A 23,228-nucleotide genomic window follows, 5' to 3' on the forward strand; every position below is an offset into this window, starting at 1 on the left:
AAAAAACCTCCCATATAACGAAAATCCTCTATAGTATTCCTATAGGGAACTATAGAGACCTGTGGTGTCATTAAATATTCATGTAGGGACATAAGTAGTCCAATGACCTTGTTTTTTATTTAGTATTTCTTGAATAGTGGGTCAGTGATTATAGTGATATTGATATAACTTTGTGGTATTTGTATGTGGTATCTTTAAATATTCCTGTCGGTAGAGTTTTGCAGTGATAGCTCTATAAAAACAAATCTATCATAGGAGTACTATAGGTTCTTCTTCGTCAGGAGGCTTGCTGTGACGTCTCCGGAAATCAATCGCTGTCTGATTTTTCGTCCTTCGACGAGACGGTGGCATGATTGTACAGTCCCTGTGCCATCAGGTGCAAGGCCAGAGAGTTCTTGGGGCCTGTGGCCTTCTTGATTTTCGCCCTCTTGTTCTGGAACCAGATCTTGATCTGGGACTCGTTGAGGCCAAGCTCCTGCGCCAGGTTCTGCCGCCTCTGCTCGGTCAGGTAGCGGTTCGTCTGAAACTCCGTTTTTAGTCTTTGCAGCTGCTCTGCTGTGAAGGCCGTCCGTGGTCGCTTGTCCTCCTTGCTGGTCGTTTTCTTCTTTGGTTTGCGAGATCTTGGCCCTGTAGTGGGAGGTGAGAGGGGGGCAGAAGTATATTGGTTTGTCAGTCTCAAAATATCGTTATTCTTATGGGCATTAAATAAAAACATGCATGCGATAATCAGGCAAACAGCTGCATGATAACTTTAGAAATAAAACAAAAATGTGTTTTTTAGGTTTTTATCATTAAATGAATCAACCCATAGTCTATTATTTTACTGCTTTACATTTAGAATAGAGCCTTCGCATTTATATGAAACAGGTGCGTCCATAAAGTCTATAAGACAATGTCGATTTTTCATTTTTTAACTGATTTGAATCCCCAAAACCAAGAAAAAGTTAACAAATGTCTCCTCAGACGTCTGTTGTCATTCGGTGACCGTCTGTAGAAGTTATTATTTAGATTTTTGTGTGTATATAAACCAAGTCACAAAATAAGTTTTGATTCTCTGAGGCACATTTTTTTTGGCAAACTTGTTAAAAATGAGGACTGATTGTAAAATGTTGACACGTCCACTGAAGAAAACAAGCAAGGAGCCAAACCTCCCCTCCCTCCCTGTTGCTATTCCTCGTCTTCGCTTACACACACATACGCGTAGCCTATACACACACACACACACACACACACACACACACACACACACACACACACACACTATGACACTGCCTGTAGTAATAAGGAATTATTAACCAATAGGAAAACAGTGGGCAAAAAACATCCCTGACACATCTCAGCTACTGTTTTGAAATACAGGATTCAGTTAAATGCAGCTACTTTGCATTTTTTGTTTTCGTGGGCCACTTGAAAGGCTCCTCAATGGGCCAACGTGAATGGAATTTGAGCAGCACACATTAGAAACACGTTCATTTTCCATCTGGATAGAGGCCTATTCGGTGGAGCTTTGCACTTAGTGTTTGGTTCCCTCCTCCAAACTGTGTGGAAAACATTAATGCAACGACATGATGCAGGCCGAACCTTTTATACTGATGAATCAGCCTCCGTGTGTGTGTGTGTGTGTTTCCCCCCCAAGCAGCCCATATAAAAACTGTGCAGCTCTACAACTCGTAGTAGTCGCCTACGCCACACCATACAGCGTTACATAATGCATGAGAACAAGTTGTACTCCACTTTTCATAGACTCTAAGAAAAATACACTGATGTTGACTTTGCTACAGGCTGACAAGTTGTAGCGTGAGTTTCCTTGTAAATACACAAGAGAAATAAACACACTATCCAGCATATACATTAGCTGCGGGAGCGTCCATTGTAAAAAAAGAAAGAAAGAACAACAGATGTATATTTAATTCATACCAAACACAATAACGCTTCTGAGGAGCAAATGTATTTATTTTGCAGACCTGCAGATTCCCTGGAAGACACTCAGCCTGTCAGCGATAATGTTTAGTTTATGTAGGACCCCAGTATTATCATATTCATAACCCGAGGAAATATACGAGACGACTGCCTGAATGGGAATACTTTGTCAATGAAAAATATATATGCGTAATAGCAACAACAAAAAAGTGCCTGTTTTTCGTGTTTATGTGTATGTTGTTGAGTAGTTTAAATGAAAAAAGAAAATTACAATTAGACTATTCAAAACACATATTTGTTCTTTCTCTTTTGCATTGAAAATAGGCCTCCTCTCACCGAAAAACCCATTTTTTAAAATCTCTTGTTTATGTGATGCATTTCCCACATTGCACGAGGACATGTTTACATGTATAACCTACAACGGGATTTATTTTTTTTGCATTAAATACTATAAAAAAAAAAAAATCCAAATAGATTTTCTTTTCAGTATATTACTCAGCGTGCGCTGCTCGGCACGGTTCGCTTTCCTCTGCTCGGGAAGAAGTCGGTCAAGGCATCCGGGGTCAGTGTTACGGGCTATTTCAGGTTACCGAGAACACGGTTATAGTAATAAAAAAAAAAGCGCATGCACGGTGCCACCAACCTGAAGAAGGCCTGTCCGAGTACCGGGTGCAGTAGACCCAGGCTGGCCACAGCATGGACTTCGACTTAGACGCGGGTGGGTTTGAGCTGGCTTGGGAACTGTCTGAGTCTGAGCTTAGGCACTGGTCTTCCCTCTCCTCGCGGGCTTTCAGGGGCTCCTCGGCGGCTATCGCGGGCTTCTTGCTCACGGTGACCGTGTGCGGAGTGGAGGTCCCCTCCGCCGGCACCGGCTCGGTCTGAGGGCCGTCGGGGTGGCTGCCGGTGTGGCTCTCCCGCGACGCCAGCAGGCTGCTCTCTTCGCGGGGTGCGCCTCCGTCCTTTTTCCGGCCGAAATCCGGCCGCAGGATGTTGTCGATGAAGAAATTGGTGACCCGATGAGGGATCTGCGGGTTCCCCGGCGCCTGCAAGCGGGGAAGGATGGCTCTGTTGTTGGATTCATCCGCCGACTCCTGCCGCTCCACCACGTCTCTGTTGCCGTGATCATTTTCTTCCATACTGATTCACTTCCCCACCGCTTTACTCTCGTTAACCCCTTTGTCGCTCGCTCCGCTGCAATAACAAATTCGCAAAAAAAGAACTTCAGGGGAATTAGATTGTACAAAAAAAAAAGAAGAAGAAAAAAACTGCTGTGGAGTGTATATATATATATATAAAAAATAAAAGTCAGATGCTAGTGGGTGCCTTGGACACCATGCAAAGCCTTGCGATAGTGTCCTCTGAGAAAAGCATACTTTTTTGACATATATTCCCTCAATCTCGGGTTACAACTGATATCGCAGAGCTAAAACATTTGCGCAGCATCCAATTAAGTGTTATCCGATTTCAGTGTGCTCAGTAATGCCTACACCTAAACTAAACTAAGGGTAAATAAAGAGGCTCCTAAACTGATGCTCTAATACTCTCACTCTGGAGTTTTGTTCTTATTTTCAATACGAGCCCCCCGAGTGACGTTTTCCCACCGTCCTCCCAGACACGTGCCTTGGACCAATGGGATGGCAGAAACCAAGCCACGTGACGCAGACTCCAGAGCAGTCCACAAACGCCCATCCTCGCCTTGGTAAAAGGGAAAGAGTCCTGCTCGGAAGAAGCCTAATTTAAATCCAGTGCATGCTTCCAGATACTCCCAATAACTCATCTGTGTTTATGAACCTGTAACTTATTTATTTTTTTTTGGGGGGGGGAGAGGATTTAAAAAATAAAAAAAAGAAGGAATGCACGATGTGCATCACCTGGTTTGTGTTTATTAAAACAATGGGAGAATGGAGCATCGGCTGTCAAAGTGGGATGTGGGGACCCCCGGGGTTCCTCGCTTGCAGGGCTGGAAGGGATTCCCAATAAAAACGAGGAATAGTAACAGTTTGACTATATTCATATGCACTGTATCACATAGGCGTGTACAAGTATCATTCTCCACACTTCACGATTTCCACAGCTCATTGCAGTTCAATTCTACAACAATAGCAACTAAAAGCTCTGCTCATTTGAAGACTAATAAGACAAACCCCTGTTGTAGAGGGTAAAATGGCCTAATGTGGATGCAAGTGGGGATCCGTGACCTGACCATCTTTGAGGCAACATGTGTGGAAATAACTGAACGTACACACCTTTAGACAACATTGAAAACACTATCGGTTGGAAACATGTCAACAGTATATGTGCATGAAAGGTTTTTATAACACATGTAAGGTCAAATGGACTCGAGGCAATTTAAAGTCAGGTTGTCCTGGCCAAGGTTAAATGTCTGCCTGCATGTCTGGATGCTCTCAATTGGACCTGTGGGTGTATTTTCTTGATTTAAAAAATTGTTTTTTAAAACATGTATCTGTTTTTTAAACCTCAAGCACACATGTTATGTTAAAGCGTGACATTTTACCACTTTATTTGCAGAATGCCCAACGTGACAGTCTGAAAATTGTCCACGAGGTGCATCAATACTGAAAACTGCCAAAGAGTCTTTTTTTTCTTCCCTGTCCGGTTTCAAAAGCGCAGAGATGTGTGTTAAGTATATTTTTGATGTTCTCATGCTCGCCTGTCGTGACGCTGCGGTGGACCAAGAGCTGGGTCCATATCCCTTTAAAAGAAATCAGTGATGCAAACAAACTGTTTTGTGCTCGCTGCTCGAGATGCTGAGTCGCGCCAAAGACAAAACTTTGGGTAACTTTGCTGACCAGCGCTAAGTTAGTGTGTCTCCTCCCAGGACGCCACCGGGCTGCGGGGATGGCGCAGCCGGTCCTCCGCTGGCGTCTGGACCGAGGCTGCGCGTAAAGGAACGGGGGCACCGAGGAGGACCAGGACTGAGACTGAGTGAGGAGCTGGAAAGTCAGACAGATCCTCTTTTTTATTTATTATTAAAGGCATGTATTGTCTGCAACATGTAGTTCTCTGATAGTTCAAGTAACTTGCATCCACATTTCTAAAATGAACGTTGGGCGCATATTATAGAATATTCAGATTTATTTGAGCTATGAGCCATCCAAAAAAAAGGTGTACTTTTTGGACCCAACAATAACCTGCTGCTCACTGTTGTTTTAATTTGTATTTGTGACACTGTGTAATTTAAACTCGAGTCTAAACCCGGCCTTGTCCTTCTGGAAACCTTCTATCCGTCCACTTTCCACTTGTTAAACACAGGCTTTGCGCAAATCGCAAAGTAATTATAGTGAAGTGTTTTTCCCTTAAATATTTGTTTGGGGCTTCTCTGCGTTTGCAGTCACAGCTCATATGCACACATATTGTCAAAATGCCACATCAAAGGGTTTTAAGATGGCCTTTTGGGATCGCATTTTTCTTCAACAAATGAATTCTTGGTCGCATACATTTTTCCAAAATCCTTTAAATCTGCTCTTGCTACTATATGTGATGGCAACGCGAGCTCTCACTTGGGCTGCTGGAGTGAAAGTTGCGAGTGAAAGATGTAATTAGACAGGCCACTCTCATGCTGCGATTGTTTCTCACTTGTGAGGGGAAGCGCAGATTAATGTTGAGCGCTAAATAAGCAGCAGACAATGGAGGCACAGACAGGCCGCCACCGCCTGGGCTTGGCCTCTAACCTCGCAGCAAAACAGGGACGTCTGGAGGAAATGACACCATTTCAGGCTCTGAATTATAATAAGAGCCTGTGTGTGCACACTACAAAAAAAGGAACACATTTTAACACGACGATCAGGCTCCTAATAAGTCCTCGATTCTTGTTTTTCTTTTAGAAAGTGACCCATATGGCACTCATTTAACGCGCATTATTTTACGCGCATGGAACTATCTTTTTTTGTTTTTGTTTTTTATGCTCGAAAAAGGTGAAACACCAGTGTGCAGAAGTCCTCTTATACTCTGCTTTCGTTTTTCAAAACAAGCTTTTAATACTCAAAACTGGACTATGTGGGTATTTTTTGTGCAGTGTATCGTACACGCATATAATCCCACTATTGTGGGATTTTGATTCACTATTGTCTGTCCAGTTTTGACTGGCTTGTTTTGGACTGTGGTGGTTGAACCCAAAAAAAGTGTCCTGTTTTAGCAGAAAAATCAATCAGCATCGTTTGTTTGCTTCGCTTCATGAGGATTTCTGTAGTTTGACACATAAGTCAGACTTTCTGGTTTATGAAAACACACGGTGGGACAGTTGAAGGGTTAAAACAGGGCCGTGGCATCCAATTGTGTCGCTTATGACAATATATATATATATATATATATATTAAAAATACTTATTTCCAAATGAAGTGGGCCTTAATCCACGCATATCAAGTTAAGTGAGTCTGTTCTATAAGCCTGGCTTTGTATTATGTTTTTGGGAGCCTTCCATGATTGCTTTGTTGTGAACTGAATCCCTTCATATTCAGGGTGTGTGTTGTTTCTTAAATATTGAAAGACAATATAAGTTTTTGTGACGGTAGCTGACCCTTGCCCATTGTGTGTTTTACTTTATTTATTATTATTATTATCTCCATCTAGTCCTGTGCAGACGCAGTAGAATGTATGAAATCCACAGTAATATAATATTTGTCTTGCTTGTGATGATCAACAACAACTCAGTGTGTAAACTGGCGCTAATACGAGGCTCCTCACGCAGGCCTCAGTCGCTCGTGTTACAGGCGTGTGGATTTATTTAAGGTGTGCATGTGCACTTTTCCACTTTTTGAACATCCGTGTATACAGATATTCCTAAAAAATAAATTAAAAAAGTGTGTGGGGGGGAGCTAACACATTTCTCCTCTCACATGTTGAACACAGATGCACATGTTTCGTATCCTACAAGCGTTAATTGAAATAATTTGCTCCATAGCATTCGATTACGTAGACTACCGTCCAAAAAGCCGAAGTTTGATCACTAATGGCTGATGTGAAGTACTGGAAAATGAGTTTTACCGTTATTAGTAATTTGCCAACATGCAATCATCATTATTAACGTGTAATTTTGACTATTTAAGACGTTGCTTTGCGGTTGAAGCATATATGTTGAATACAGTTTGAATGCATTCTGTTCTTCTTCAGGGAAGCAGGACGTATTGATTGTCGTACATCTCATATCTGCCAGGTTCACTCTATTCTAAGTGAATGCTTCAGTTTTCTTTCTCTTGTTTCTTTAAAAAAAAACACTGGGGATCTCATCTGCTTTGCATGGAAGGGTTAATATCCCCAATAATAAATAAATAGATCATCAATACTGATAACGCACATTTAGTTCCTATGTGGCCTTTAAATCCTGCAACTGGGTCTATTTCATATTCACTTATAGCTCTACACCCCCACTCCCTCCTCATGCTCACACACACACACACACACACACACACACACACACACACACACACACACACACACACACACACACACACACACACACACACACACACACACACACACACACACACACACACACACACACACACACACCCTCCTACTACTATAATACATCGCATGCATTGTGCGCATGTGCCCTGTCCTTGAGTTCCTATAACCTATTTTTTCTCTCCTCTGTATTTTCCTTGGTAGGATTGTCTTACACGTCAGCAGCGCTCAGTACTATGGAGTACTACAAAAGGTGACGCGCAGAAGGAGGATTTGTGAATGGACGCCGTGATGTGTGCCAGCTCACAGATCAGAGGGTGGTGGTGGTGGTGGTGGGACCCCTGCACCCTGAGCCCCCCTCCCTGCTCCCTCGCTCCAGATGAATGGGGGTCTCGATATCAGCTCTGTCACCATGCAGGGGTCGGACCAAATCCTCCAGCTTCCTGTGCCTTTCAAACCCTGAAAGCAAGTCTCTCCTATTTGATGATCCCATATGATTTTTTTGTTGTTGTGCTTTTGTGGGCCGGGAAGCTCGCTGCCCCCTGTTCTTCATCCCGGGTCAGCCAAGAGCATGGCAGGCGAATTAGAGAAGATTAGAAGCGGGCCTAATTGTGTATACACTGCAAAAAGTCAATCACTTTAGAGAGACGATTAATCTAGTTAAAACAAAAACAAAAAAATAACACACATAATTAGGATTTTGGAGGCGGGGAGTTCCACCTGTTTCCAATGCCCCATTGTTTTTACTGGAATTTTCCAGAACGTGTTGTGCGTTGAATGTGGGAGAAATGGGAACATCACACGAAATGTACGTGGGGGAAAAAGAAGAAAAAAAGTGGATTAAAAATATATGCAATTATTTGATCGCATTGGTAATTTTTGCCATTTGTCAAGATATTGTTATTTTTGCAGTGTACATACATTAACTTCTACATATTAGCAGGCATGCTTCATTTTTGGGGGGTCAAATGTCGCTGAAATACTGTATCTTTATATATTAAGCTAATTTGGGTAAATACACTTATTTTTGTATTCTTCTGAAAGCCATATGATATAGATTTTAGTTTCACTTTTGTATTTTAGGGAACATTTGGCATAGTGCTTCTCAAATTCTAATTACTGTATTTTTGTTTCTGCATGGTGAATCGCCTTTAACCACTATTTATTCATCATACATCACCGTATGTATGATGTCTATATCATTGTTATTCCGTGGTGTGAAAGTGTTTACAGAGGAAACCCTCTGGAGTCGTGCACGCAGCGGACTTTGGGGCTGTTGCATCTTCTGCTTTCAGCCCTTTATAGGTTTTAATAACTCTTAATCCGTCTGATCGGTCTGGCGTAGATAAGTCTCATTTGAATTGGGATTGTTCTTAAAGAGCGGCTCGTATTTCTCCACAGAAGTCTCAAACAGAGCTTAGCACAAACAACTGCACCACCCTGAGCGCAATTAAGGCCTCAGCTAAATTGGATGAAGGCTAATTGAATGCAGCTCAGCTCCCATCAGCAAACTCCTGAACGCATCACTGATACGAGGAAAACGTTCGTCACGGGGTTTTTCCACGTTTCTAAAGGAGTCAATGTTCCTTAAAACAAAGCAGCAGCACTCTGATTATACACCAACAGCTCTTTTTTATATATATATGTTTTATCAAAGTCCGTCGGTCATTGCTCATGAGATAAGACAAACATAAATGTGAAACATTAAAATTTTGTTAGGAAACTTAAGACAGACCAGCACAAGACGGCTGAAGGTTGGTACATTTAATACTGAGTTCTGGTCTTGCACCAGGACACAAAATATAGTTTTTTTTTTAAAGTTTGTGATGTTGAAATTCTCAATAGGCGTATTACGAAGCCAAGGTGGTCATATAATAGGTAAAGATCAGCACGAGTCAGTTTGTTCAATTTCTGAATCTTTTTTTTCTTTCTTTTTTTTAATTGCGGAACTTTTATTTGAACTTCTACAGGATAAAATAACACAAACCCTCTCCACCCTCCGACTGCTAAATAAAACCACAAGGAAATTAAAGTGGCAACAACAACCCTAACACAATAACCCGACGACACCTGCAATGTCATTATTGTAGGACTTTTGCGGTAGAGGTGAATTGCTTTACGTTTAATATCACCTCCAATCTTAATTATTTTATTTTGAAATTATTCAGCGATATGGGAAACTACAGCCGATTGATTCCATGTTACTTAGATCCTTAACGATAAGGAAATAAAATGTTAAAATAAAGAGAAAATAGCTGAGGGAGAAGACGCTCATAAAAACGAGTTAACCTAATGATCATCTCGCTGACCCTTAAGTAAAAAGTAGTTTTTAAGTTATAATTATAACTTAAAAAACTACTTTTTCACAGTACAAATAAACGTGTGCGAGTTCTCAGGCTGTGAGTTTGTCTTCCTAACTTTCCTCACACAGATAGTTTAAGGATGCATCACCAGCTCGTCCCATAGCTGTGGGCTTTAGTGAGATCCTCCCGCTGTAGTTCGCATACTGCAATCCTCCAGCTGGTCCGCAGGACTTTTCACGTCTTACTTGTGACAGCAAAGAATGAAGTGCACGCGGTGGCTATTTCCGTAAGGTCAATGGGTTTACATTCTCCATCATACAGAACAAATAGGCTGCCATGCAACATGGGGGAGCAGAGGGGAACAAGAGAGAGAGAGAGAGAGAGGGAGAGAGAGAGAGAGGGGGGGATTTATGAATGAACATGTGCCGCAAAACAAACCTCAAAGCACGCAGTGTAATGTAATAACGCGCCTCATCTTGGTTGCTCTCAAACTCGCTTCCTTCAGGGCCCCTGAAAAGTGTCTTGGTCCCCGATGCTCCTTGTGCGGGGCCGCCCACGGATGCTTCACGGGTTTCGGATCGTCCGGATGCCTCGCGCACCTGTCTCGCGCTCCTTGCGTGCGTTTACGAGCAGGGGAGAACAAGTGAGAGAGAGACAGGTGGAAAGCACTTGCTGCAGAATAAACAGAGTGTAGAGGGTTTAAGCAGGCAGTGGAATGACCAAACATATACTATTTTGTGTTGATTTATTTTCAAGATCGTCCTATGTAAAATGTGCAGTCACTACATCAGCATTTTCCAAATGCGCACGTTGAACTAAGAGGCAAGATGCATTTCTGAGGCAACTCTGGAAGTAGATTCAACCTGCAGTCCTCTTAGTTGACTTCATGTGTATCCGGACAGTTGCAAATGTCAACCCAACATCCAGAAGTGCTCATATAGCATAGAGTTATACAAGTTACACATTTAATAATTAAAAAAAAATCCACTTCATGCTCTAACTTTTTTCTCCCTCCCCTTCTCCCGTTTATTTCCGTTTTCAGATTGGAATTCATGTTATGTCTCCGTGTCCAGCTTGCAACTTTAATAATAGTGGCGGAAGGTCAGTCATAAGCGGCTCCTCGACCCCTCCCTGTGTGGCATCGCGGCCTGCAGCCGCTTCACTGCCAAAATAGTGCCGGACTCCCCTGAAAGCGCCATGTGCGACAGAGTCCCTTTCACCCCGCGTGCACCTGAGTTGTTTTTACCCCCCAGCCGCGGATATGCTGTGAATTTGTCACTTATCAAGGGGTCCGGGGCTGTCAAAGGCCATTTCAGGAGCAATAACTTTCCCAGTTGGATTTAGCCTGCCAACTTTGTGCATCTCTCAGCAGCGAGATGAATAGGCTGCATGCCTGTTGCTCCCCAGAAATGTCTCTTACGCCTACTAATGAAGACTAATTAAAACATGACAAACATCGACCTTTAGTGCATCCTAAACAGGGCTGCGAGCATGGTTTGGATTATGCAAATTAGTCTCCATTCTTTGGCAATATTCATGTAGGTGGCATATTTCTTAGATGTGTCCGTAAACAGACCATTTGTTTCAATGTGGTATATATTTATATATACACATTTCTGCTCCTGCATGGCCACACAGCAGTTGTCTTGGCTTTTCATTTTTTTCTGAACTATTGAGTAACTCTTTCTTCATATTTGATATTTTGATATATAAATAAATGGGTTTCTTTGACACAATTCAAAGCACATACCCAGATAGAAGCTAAAATCAGATTGACAGATCATCTCTTCATATTTAATCCTTTTATTATTTATATAAATCTAAGGCAGACATATGGATATTGACCTGTGGTGTACATTTCTAACTATACTGTCTGGGAGTTTTCCATAAAAATGCCAAGTTTGTGTTGTCATGCATCTCAGGATATGATCATGCAATGGAAATGCTCAGCTTGATTTATTCCATTACCTTTTATTCAGTTATTATTGCCACCTTGGTCGATTTGCAGAGTCTGATCTGGCCTGTAAGATGCACGGGGGTGTGTTTAATTTCCACTGAGAAGGATTTGTTTAGATGGCATGCATAATGTGCCATCACCTGAGGTTTAGGCTGTCATTTTCTTATTGTCCTGCGGAGGAATCAACAGGAATTGCACCCAAATGCTGAATGAACTGCTACATCCCAGTGAGATGTGAACTGTTGTCTACACTGTTAAAGACGATGCTGCATCTGTAGTCCATTCCATGTGTTTTTTAAGTATACACCTTTTGCTTTTATGCCTTTGATTCGGCCCTAAAGCACTGAATGAATGGACACAAAAGAAAAGCTGGAAACAGAAATGAGAAAATGAAGGAAAAGGTGTTAAGGATAATTACACCCTCAGACAGGAATACGTGAGGCAGTGAGCGGCCTGAGACTTCCATTTGAATAGGATCTGAGAGGTAATTTGAGCTAAAATGGAGTCCACTTCTGAGCCACTCACTCAGCCCCCCATGGCATCCACTGTAATTCATTATTCCTGGCCGGCACTGGGAGAGGCAATGAGCGAGGGCAGAGGACAGAGGACAGGAGTGGACCCAGCTCTGGTGTAATGAAGACTCAGTAGACCTAAACCACACACACACACACACACACACACACACACACACACACACACACACACTCTTTCATTATATATCGCAGAGAGCAGGACATTAATGCCGCTGAAGACCTTTTGGCAGAGAAATAAGAGTGTGCAATGATTTTCTCCACTCTCAATCCATTTCATTGACCTTTTCTATCATGCATGTGACTCTGCCCCGCTCGCTGCAGTGTGAGATAAATATTCCAAGAATAATCTTCCAGCCACTGTTTAATAAATCATCTTTTTGAATCTGAATTTTGATGTTATTTGGTGGGTTCGAGGCTTTAATGAAACTCTGTTTATTATCAGAAAAACAAAAACACCTGATATGATTTCCAAAAATGTTCTAATGTGTGTGCAACATGCACTTTTAAACATATAGAGATTGTTGTTTCTGATCAACTAAATTGTTTCTATCTGTATTTGGTCTAAAGTTCTCAGGAGCTTTATGTTCTCTAAATGTACTCTTGATATAAGTAGTTGGATGAATAGGTTTCAGGCCCCGCAAGACATCTGCTGTTCCTTGTGCCGCCACTAGGGGTCCACAAAGGTCATGGTAATAATGTCCAGACAAGCTGAGAGGATAAATACTGTCATCTGGTGGTAACAAAAGCCCTCACTGCCGAGCAGATAGCGCTGTATACTGCATGATCTACTTCTCCACAACATCCTCCAGTCCTCTGCTCTTCAGCAGCTCTTTGTGCCACCTGTATGCATGCGGCACTTGAAGCCTGAGAGACCTTTAAATGTGTGTGACAGAGAGTGAGGCGACAGGAGATCCCCTCAGCCAAGAAGTTGACTGCAGAGATTAAGAGGGAGTCGAGCCACCTGAAACAGATGAGGGTCCCTTAGGTGAGAAGGAATTACCTCACAACACTTTGAACTAGGGGAGTGTGTGACCTTAATAACACGTTGGCTCTATTAATGTATGTAGGCTGGGTTTAAGGCTTACGTTTTGAGGTCTGCTCCATTTAAAATATTAATATTATTAATATTGAGCATTCAAGGTGATTCATTTTGATGTGTTTTTTTGGGCTGGCCTTCATATATTCCTCTTTCCTGAACCTGTGAGCCATGAAATCTAAAGGGGCGTCTTTATTTGTTTTATGGTTGTACGGGAATACAGTTTTTTGCCATTTATGATCAAGATTTTCTATCAGATTGTAAATAAATGAAACTATGAATAATTTCAATCACAGAAAAATTACATTAGTCAAGTCTTGAGTATTAAAACCTGTATACTCTGGTGTGGTCAGTACTTCTTATCAGTGATTTATGCACTTGTGTAGTAAGTTAAGTGAGTCGCCCTTTGGAGATATTGCCACATCAAAGACACTCAAAACAAAATCCAATGGGGACAAAGCTGAATGAATCCAGCAAAAGACATCATTTTCACATATCTCATGGCAGACATGCCAATTTTCCTCAAGCAAAAGCACGATAATCTATATCAGCCTGTTCCATCCCTTTATTAAATCTATATGGTTTTGTATATATATACTTTTTTAATGGCACCATTCTTTTAAATGGAGATATTCAACATGTCGTGTACATCATTTTACACACATCTCCCAGAGGTGTATACCGACATGTTTGCTTTGGGAACGTTGGGATCTCCAGAATAACTAGAACAGTGTTTGGCTGCACAGCATGTGTTTGTAATGACCGACCCACTGGAGGGCCTCGGCTTGTTATCTTGTTATAATTGAAGAGTTGTTGAATGTTAACATCACTGTCTTCATGTTTACTGGCAGTTGACTCGCTGCAACATAGTAAAAGCTCAATAACCGCAATTTCAAAGACATAATCAAAACACAGAGGTGCCACAATGAGATGAAATTGAACGCTCGACCAGGAGAATCTATAGATGGCTCAAATCAATAGATCAGACGGGCCCGGGCCTGTCTCCTCGCGTTGAACGGAGAGAGGAAGAGGAAGAGAGAGGGGGGGTTGTTTTGGCAATGAGGAGGCGCTCTAATGGAGTCTTTCAGTTTGCTGTGGCTGGAAATGAAAGGAGGTTGAAGCCCGGCCAATTATTCTGCCTGAGAAGAGGAGGAGACTGAAAGAGGAAGGAGAGGGGAGAAGTGGCGTGTGGCGCTGGATCGTTGGCCTGTCAGAGGGAGAGATAGATAGATAGATAGATAGAGGACAGATACATAGATGTATAGAGAGCCTCCCAGAACGAGGGGTTCATTCAGAATGGCCCACAGATATTGGCCCCACTCCCAGAAATTTCCCCCAGAGCAAAAGGTTAACTGTCAGTCCCCCGCTAGGTATAAATAGAAGTCTGCCCTCCAGAAAGGCGTGTTCAGAGAGGGGGTAGACCGGGGAGGGGTAGGGGGGGCAGTTCCTTGTGATCCCAGTGACACACAAGGGGCGGGGGGTATAGTTTAAGGGTTTATTTTGAGGGGGGGGGGGGAGGAGGAGGAAAGATGCCGCAGAAGACATTATAATGGCTCTGGAGGCTGACAGAGACCCCGGACAAAAGAGTGTCCTCATCCATTCAACTTGGCTGTGACAGCAGACACAACAAACCCCAGAAAGCTCTGCTGCAATTGAGCTGCGGCTGCATTTGACACCCAGAAAAAAAAACAAGGAGGAAAATCAGAGAGCCATTGTTTTACTGAAGCTGCTGAGACATGCAATTAGTCTATACTCAAGTCAGGATGAAGGAAGCTCAGCTGTATGTTCGTATCAGGTTCATATCACTTAGTTGGTTTTATAGATGTGTCAATATGTCAGTTGTACACATAATTCTTATATTCATTTTCTATAATAATCTAGTCTTAAATCCCTTAATCCAGTCCCATGTGCAAGTAATGAGTATACACAGATATCCTTATCAGGTGTTTATTTTTCACTTAAATGCATGGTAGCAAAAATGATACATGGCTGATATATCAGACACAGAAACAAAAGCAAACAAAAAGGTGCTTCACCACCTCAAAAAATAAAGCTTCCTCTTCAGTGAAATACACCTGAATGTCAGCAGATTCAACCTGAAGTGATCTGCCACAAAAAAGTATTTAAAAAAATAAATCAGATCTAAATGAGATTTTTTTTTTTTAACAACAGTTTGACACAATATCGTTTTTATGTTGTCTCTCTGGTGAGAGTCATTGGTATTGACTCTGAAGGCATGTAATCTCTGACACATATCTTGTTCACAAAAACAAAGATGTTATTGCTTTTTTAAGTATCCTAACTGCATATACTTACAACATTTTTTTTTTTTTAGCCAGTCAGAAATAATAATAAATAAGGAAGAATAATAATCGGCTAATATATACTCTGATTGCACTTAATCCTGTAGACCCCAAATGCTAACTAACATACAGTAGGTCTAGTATGGTAATAATACCTTTCTGATCACATAGGAAAGCCATTAAACATAAGCAATAATGTTTGTACAAATGATCAAACTAAACTGTTATAGTGACAAAAGCACTACATTCTATAATACACAGGCAATCACAGATTGCAAATCTTAAGAAATAATGTCCTGCCCTCTCTTTCAACTAGTGGATGTTCCCAGTAGTTTGAATCTGGAGTGAGAAATAATGAAAATGATCACAAAGACATTGAACACACGGTCCCAACAGTGTGTTAAACTGGTTCAACGGTGACCACGGATGCTGGTTCTTGTATACTCCCGGTACATTCTTTCAAAACACAGTCCACCTCGGTGGCTTTCTTCGCTCTGCTGATAAAAAAAATAACACAAAATGTGATTTCCCCCCCCATCACTCCATACCTAACAATCCTCTGTCTGTGTGTCTTAAAGTTGTTAGAAGCAGACATAAACAATGTACTGAAGCTCTTCCCAGACAATAAGCCGTGATCTCGTCCTGGCAGACGGTGGTGAACACGGTGCTGCTCACAGGTAAATGCGACTCGTAGGTCTCATGTCACCGGCACAATCTAATTGGCACTCTTGAACACATTTCCTGTCTCTCTTCATTCCAACCACCGTCCTCTCGCATGTGCTTCCCTCACTTTAAAAAGTTCAACTTAGAGGAGCAAATCGACGGCATTAATGTCTTCGTGGTAAATATGTAGCGATATGCTGCGCCCTGCTGCTGGCTTCAGCTACATATTCAGCGCACAGATATGACTCAAGAGTTTCTTTCAAAATGGGAAGCATCATTCGTCATCAGTCATACAGTACATTTGGTTCGGGGGTCATTTAAAAATTACAAAATAAATACTTAATTTGGTTTGACTGGGAACATACATCTCCCCCTGTGCCCCAGCGATGCAACCGAGGCCACTGAATACATTGCAAAGCGAAGAGTGAAGACATTTTTCCTTTTGCCCACTCATACAACATTTCCCTTTTATGATCATAATATATTCAGGCTGGAAACAAACCAGTCTTCTCTGCTAAGACCGGGACGCATCCACACTAAAAGCACACACTCCCACTCCATGACCTGCAGAAAGATACGTATACTTCCAGCATTAAAATAAAACCAGTTCACTTCAAAAAAACAGAAAAAAAAGAAAGGCAAACACTGTCTCCTCCTGTGCCGTGTGAAGGGAGCCTTAATGCTAATGGAGTAGGAGGGAGAGGCGCTTTGGCCACAAGGAGGTGCAGAGGACATGGCACGTTAGATGAGGGGCTTTTTTTCTGACCCGCACTTTGTTATGAGAACAAAGGATGAAGTGAAAACAATGAGTCTTTTTGCTCCTGTTATTCTCCTCATTCTTCACGTAACTTGTCCATCTTTACATTGTCTGTCCTTCGCCTGCTTTCCTGCGTTTCCACTGTTCAGTCCATGTGGGGTTTCTCGACGCCACCCTGAGGGGAAGCAGAGAAGACGCTCGGCGTAAATAACATGTCAATCAAAGCTCTACAGCAATTAGAGGAAACATTAGAATATGTGGAGTTGCAAAGTTGCTTACAAATTGAGTGTCTTTAGGAGTATGGGTAGTGGCTGAAACCTTTTTATGCAAGAAGTGATGCAGATTTATGATCCCTACAGGGACAGGCGTCTCGCAAAGTATTGTCATAAAACTACTTTATTGTTCTGATGACAGGGGAGCTTAACAGCCTCAGGTGACTCATTTTCAAGACATGAATTATACATTAGTTTCCTTTTCCTGTAAACTCAAAACTGCAGGTTGAACCAAACTGGGGAAAATATCCATTTTTTATTTTAGCAATGAGTAGCTTTTAAGTAAATAAGGACCGGTTGCTGATTTATGAACAAATCAAAACTACTTTTAGGTGTCAAATTTTAAAAAGGCAGGATTTATTTTTTCAGTTCCTCTTTTTAGAATTTCCTTTGTTGTACAATAAGGGAAGAGAGTACTGCTTGCTCGACACGATACAAATGCATACTGCTTTTCTCATTGCTTATTTTACCCATCACAAAAAAATGACATTCATTCATTCATTCATTCATTCATTCATTCATTCTAGACAAAGTCTGTGAACTGAACTTTTTGCTCACGTATTCTAAAACTACACGTCTGACTGTATAACTTCCAATAAGATAGTAAAATGACTCAATGAGCCAATAAGTACAAGAACAAGAACTTTAATCTGCACGGTTAATGCTGCGAAACTAACTGTTTCACTACAACTGGCTTTAACCCAGAATACAAATACAAACTAAACTACTTTTGAGACACAAAGTCCTGTTCCTCCTGACCCTGCTCATAAATGACCCACTGGAGCGAAAGAGGGGAAAACAAAACCACGAGTGCAGACATGTGCCAACATTCCTCCGGCCTCATCGCAAACAAAAACAACAAGTAGCAAATGACCCTCTGGTCAGCCGAGTCCTGACTGGCTCTGTGTCTCACCACGACTGTGAAAAACAACAGCCCTTAATCTGCTTTCACGCTTCCACTTGAGTCAAACTGAGGGAGTGACGGGACTCTTACTTTACAGACAGAATGAGGTGAGGCTTCTGGGCACAGGCTTAATGAAGACATCAAAGCTGGCTTGATGGGATAATGATGAAGGAAAAGGGGGGAGGGGGAAGGGGGGGGGCAATGCACTTTGCACAACTTTAAACCACTTTGACTATTTTATAAATTGGTTGTTGTGGTTCAGTTTAAAAATTGCAAATAAAGCATGTGTGGTGCAGAGGAGTCTTTTGAAGTCTGTTCCACAGTTTAGAGAGAGTGCAGACGGGTTCAACAGACAGATCGCTGAGAGCTGATACCGAAATGTGAATAGATATTTTGTTCAAATAAGACCAAAATATTTTCCCATCGTCACAGCTGTTAACCCCTTGAATTATAACCTTGGCAAAATTAAAAAAAAAAAGCATCTGAAACAAGAGTATCGTGTTACTGCAGAAGATTCCACTGAAAACTGGTCTTTGTTTAAAGGAATAGTTCGCCAAAAAGCTACATTGTGACACATTGTTAAACTTTTAGACGTTACACTTAAAGAACCGAAAGCTGATACATATATTTTTTAAATGTCAAATACATATTGAATGCAAGTGTTCTCCACATGGAGGGCAAAACTATTTGTTTTACTGCTAGGTCTAGATCACTATAGGAATCAGATTTTTTAACTGAGGAAACCAAATCATGAATAAAAACTTGCTGAAATGCTTGCTTTGTATATGTTATATTCACAAGTTGAACAATGTTTCAAGTGTTTTGAGGGTGAATATAGATTAGACCCAGACTGACGTTGGAGATATAGATTTATATATATATATATATATATATATATATATATATATAAATAATAAATTAATATATTTCAGACATTACCATGGCAAGTTGGCGTCCAATGTTTCCCACGGTGACACCGCCTGAGAAGAATATGCATGGGAGCCAGGAGCGTACATACAAGAAGTCTGGAGACGTGTATCTGAAAGAGAGGAAAAAAACAAAATGATTAAATCATTCTTAACAACGTAGAGCCGGTTAGGTGAGCGGATCCTGACCTTTAAGGAGGGTGTCAAAAAATAAACCCAGTTCTCTCCAAAGCTAAATAAGATGTTGTATTATAATGCAATAAGTACAATGTCATGTCACTGAATGAAAAAACGCAGACTCTTACTAACAGGAAAGACATCTTAAAACAAACATAACCTGTCAAGTGAGAAAATATACTAATTTCTTCTTGGTTTCATCCTTGTAAAGTCAGCATGAGCTGCAGCTACCTTTTGAACCTCTAACATGAAGAGTCCCTTTCTCAGCTTTGTATTTGTGAAGGTATGGCACTAAAGCCAGTAGGGGTCCTGTTAATTGGGCTCTCAAGAGACAAGGGGACTTCCCAAAATAGAACCTGGCATTTCCAGCCTTATCTGTCGCATATTTCTTTTTTGATGGAATCATACAGCTGGGAGTACTTCCAGGTACATAATCTACTTCATTCACACCCAGGCGGGGCTTTACTCGACAGCTATATCATTATAAAACAAACATATTTTATTGCGCTTGCAATATGAAACTAGAAATTAGTGATGACAAAGCACTCGTGGTTAATCATCGTTAACAGCATCAGTTTCGTTTCCTCAAAAAGGGGAAAAACCTGGGTAGCTTTTCTTCCCTTTTTGCCATGACAGCTGGTGGCTAACTTACTGGTAAACTCCATTGTAGACGAGCAGCTGTGTGAAAACAGTGGCGAGGACGGCGGTGGTGATGCCCAAACCAAAGCCGCTCCTGGACCGGTCGAATGTCCACCACAAGCCCAGGGACAAGGCTGCCAGCGTGAGGGAGAGCTGCACGTTGTTGTCAAAGTCTAGTTTCTGTGTCAACACGCAGTTAAGGACGAAAACCAAACAGAATGGCGCTCGCATAGTATTAGTTCTTACTCAAATATTTGCAGGACATGCAGGAGTACCATCACTTCTTGAGGGTAAAGCAGGACATCTGGTTGCTTTACTTTGTCCAAACTAGTCGTTGAACTGTGTCTTTTTCATGTATCTTAACAAAATAAAATTGATATAATAAAGAATGCACAAGTGCTTGAAAGGATACAACACTGGCGTGGTTGATGCCGACGAACACTGCGATGCAGCGCATGACGCTGGCCCACTCCCTCTTGAACTTGTGCGGCTCTCCCAAATGGCTGTCGAGGCAGGGATACAGCAGGCCGACAACAGCTGTGAGAGGGAACAAACAAACCGCAAATTACACAAGATAAGCAGAAATTATGTGAAAACGCCAGGAGGCAAATCCTGTTTTGGAGCTGCTGTGTGAGATTATTTTAATTGCTGAACATGCACTTCCCCAATGAAGTCTTATTTAGACACCTGCATACACTTAAAAACAGGAATAGTTTTTTTATTGAATTTTTTTGAACTTTTCTTTAATGCTGTTTGTTTGATGGTTATTTTGATGGAAAAAAAATGGTTTTAAGTAAATTTTAGCTCCAGTTTTTGACCAGACAGTGAAGACATTGAAATAAAAATGCTTGTTTTCTGCAACCATCTCCAACATCCAAAGAGATATTCAGTTTATCATTGCATAAGATGAAGATGAGGAGCAAAGTTTTTACAATTTAGAAACTAGAACCAGCTATTGTGTTTTCTCTATCTTTTAAAATGGGTTAGATTAATGGAAAGGAAAAACAGTTTATGTAATTCACTGTAAACTAAATATGGAGTTGGATACTGTAAGCACATATTTTACACAATGCAGATCATAAGCAAGTTCCTACATGACACGGAGAGACATTAATTTGGCAACAGAGTGAACAAATATGAAGCTGCAGTTCAACTTTCGTGTGTTCTCTGCCACGCATCACATGGCAAGAGGAGCCGAGGATGAACGATGTTGTTTTTCCCTCTTAGATCTGCCCCGCCTACTTCCCGGTTCCTGGCCTTAAGGCACCGCCCCCTAAGCTCACCCGTTATGACACCAGCCAATGAGCGCGCAGCTGATCTCGTATCCGGCTGTTGCGGCCAATCAGAGAGCAAAAATTGCTACCATCTGTTCCAAGTCATTTTTTTGGGGTATAACTGACTGCCAGACAAAACCATGAAGACTAGTATAGCATTAGAAAGGAAGGCCTGTATAAAAGCCAATAATAACTAAGCCGAATGGTGATTCATTACCACATGCCTATTAAGCATAAATGGCAACTGTATTGTTTACGTCTTAAACTGTCTACATGTTCATTGTTGTACAGCTCAGTGTGGTGTTGCATGTAAACTAACCCCACATGCGATGACTTCCAGACTTTTTAAACACCCATTGCTGATTCGGAAAATGCATTTGACTGACTTTATTCCCCCCACACTTCTCTCCTGATATGGAAGAAACGACAGCACTGTAACCCCTCCCCTCTCTGCATTCCTTTGTCTCAAATTTAGCTGCAAACTACTGATGACCCTCCACCACTATTCATAACGCACAAAATGCACGTTTTCCTTTTTTTGTGTGTCTCAGTCTACTCACCGGCCCCGGTGCCGCAGCACGGTGGGATCCACCAGGCGGACGAAAACAAAGTTGCCATCACCTCCTCGGGAAACAGGGTGACGTGCCTCTGGATCTGCAGCAAGTTGAGCACCAAGGCGAGGAACGCTCCGACGGTGAAGAGGACGAGACCCCGGCGGATCAGGTTGGCCGTCCGCACGTCGTGCAGAGAGCCGTAGGCATTGCTGAGCACCGAGGTGATGATGGACATCATTTCTTCAGCTTTGGATGCTAACCAGTTAGCTCCGGACGAGTGTTTAGTTTCGACCCTTGATGCACAGGAGCAGCTCCAGCAGTGCTCCTCCAGTCTGGGCATTTGGCACTTTAAGGCTGGAGGAGAGTTGGATATACAGTTACATTTAGCTCGCACGTGGACAGATTACATGTTACATACCATACATGTATGGGTTTTTCATATCCTGCTGGAAAGGAAATAAGTTGGGCTACATTGAGTAAAGGCTGCTGCTTACCTTGATCTCAAGATGTCTTCAGCTTCTGTGTGATTAAGCCAGGATCCCCTCCTGCTTTTCCTGCTCGTTGCAACAAGGACTGCGATCACGCTGTTTGTTCACACCATCAGCAGACGGATAGAGAGAGAGAACAGTGCTGCTCCATTCCACAGCACAGAAGCTCATACCAGGGACAAGAGGTTTCTCTGCAGAAAACAATCACAGCTGCGTCGGGTGAGAATCGGCAGCCAATCAGAGCGCGGCGGCTGATATGACGTGTCGCTGCCCCACCGCCCACCTCGTCCGGGACAGACGCACAAACCAGGAGGCGTCTGGAGAGCAGAAGTGAAAGTGGAAACAGAGAACTACTTTAAATGGTGCATAAACACGGGGAACTATAACGAGGATTTGAAGAGATGTAACACAAAACCTATGATATAATGTCACATATGACAACATATAACACAAGTAGCCCCATACATCATGCCAAATTCAGGACTGAAAGCAGCTGCAATGGACTTTCATAATGGACTCCTGTACGATTATTAGTTTAAAAAAATGGAAATATGTGTTTACCAGGCTAAAAGCAGAATTCCCTCTTGAATAAATGCTCAGACTTTTACAGATCTACTACCCAAAAAGAAACAACTATTCCGAGCTCCTGCACGGGGGCCTTTATATAGGCAGTTTTGGGAATTGGGATTAGTGCCACAATTTTTTTTCTTCTGTTGTTGATAAAAAAGGTTGTTGACCTTTGGGTCAGATTAGAGGAGGCGTGGCTTGCCTGCTTGCAAAGAGTATGCAGGGAGGGGCATGTAGACGAACTGCAGTCCACCAGTGATAATGTGAAAGGTTCAGTCCCCCAAATGAAACAGTCTTCCAAGGACCGACAACAACATGGAAACATGTTTTGCAAGAACCTGTGTGACCCAGTCAGGTATATAGTGCAATGCGATAACAAACCTCCACCCTTTGTATACGTGCAACAAAAAACATGCAGAAGGTGCATATTGTCTTGCTCTGTGCCCGAGGACATGTTTTGAAGAAAAACGAGACACTGCATCAACAATCCAGTTATGTCAGTTTTGCTTAATTTTTTTCTCTCCCATATTT

At 42.0% G+C, this 23,228-nt stretch overlaps 2 protein-coding genes across 2 annotated transcripts; both read right to left on the reverse strand.

The window, feature by feature from the left end:
* Window positions 1-307: 307 nt before the first annotated feature.
* en2a (engrailed homeobox 2a) lies at window positions 308-3,056 on the reverse strand (the record flags this gene model as incomplete). Its single annotated transcript, XM_079234286.1, has 2 exons — window positions 308-627; window positions 2,564-3,056. 2 exons carry the CDS (start codon window positions 3,054-3,056, stop codon window positions 308-310), a joined length of 813 nt encoding a protein of 270 aa, XP_079090412.1.
* Window positions 3,057-16,989: 13,933 nt separating this feature from the next.
* insig1 (insulin induced gene 1) lies at window positions 16,990-22,247 on the reverse strand. The gene is made up of 6 exons (XM_079233940.1): window positions 22,137-22,247; window positions 21,649-21,996; window positions 20,227-20,351; window positions 19,828-19,994; window positions 19,012-19,111; window positions 16,990-17,071 (listed from the first exon to the last, which is right to left on the reverse strand). Exons 2-6 carry the CDS (start codon window positions 21,980-21,982, stop codon window positions 17,042-17,044), a joined length of 756 nt encoding a protein of 251 aa, XP_079090066.1. The 5' UTR covers window positions 21,983-21,996; window positions 22,137-22,247; the 3' UTR covers window positions 16,990-17,041.
* Between the last annotated feature and the right edge of the window lie 981 nt (window positions 22,248-23,228).

This window comes from Taurulus bubalis (genome assembly GCF_910589615.1).
Source record: "Taurulus bubalis genome assembly, chromosome: 18".
In the NCBI taxonomy this organism is placed as follows: domain Eukaryota; kingdom Metazoa; phylum Chordata; class Actinopteri; order Perciformes; family Cottidae; genus Taurulus; species Taurulus bubalis.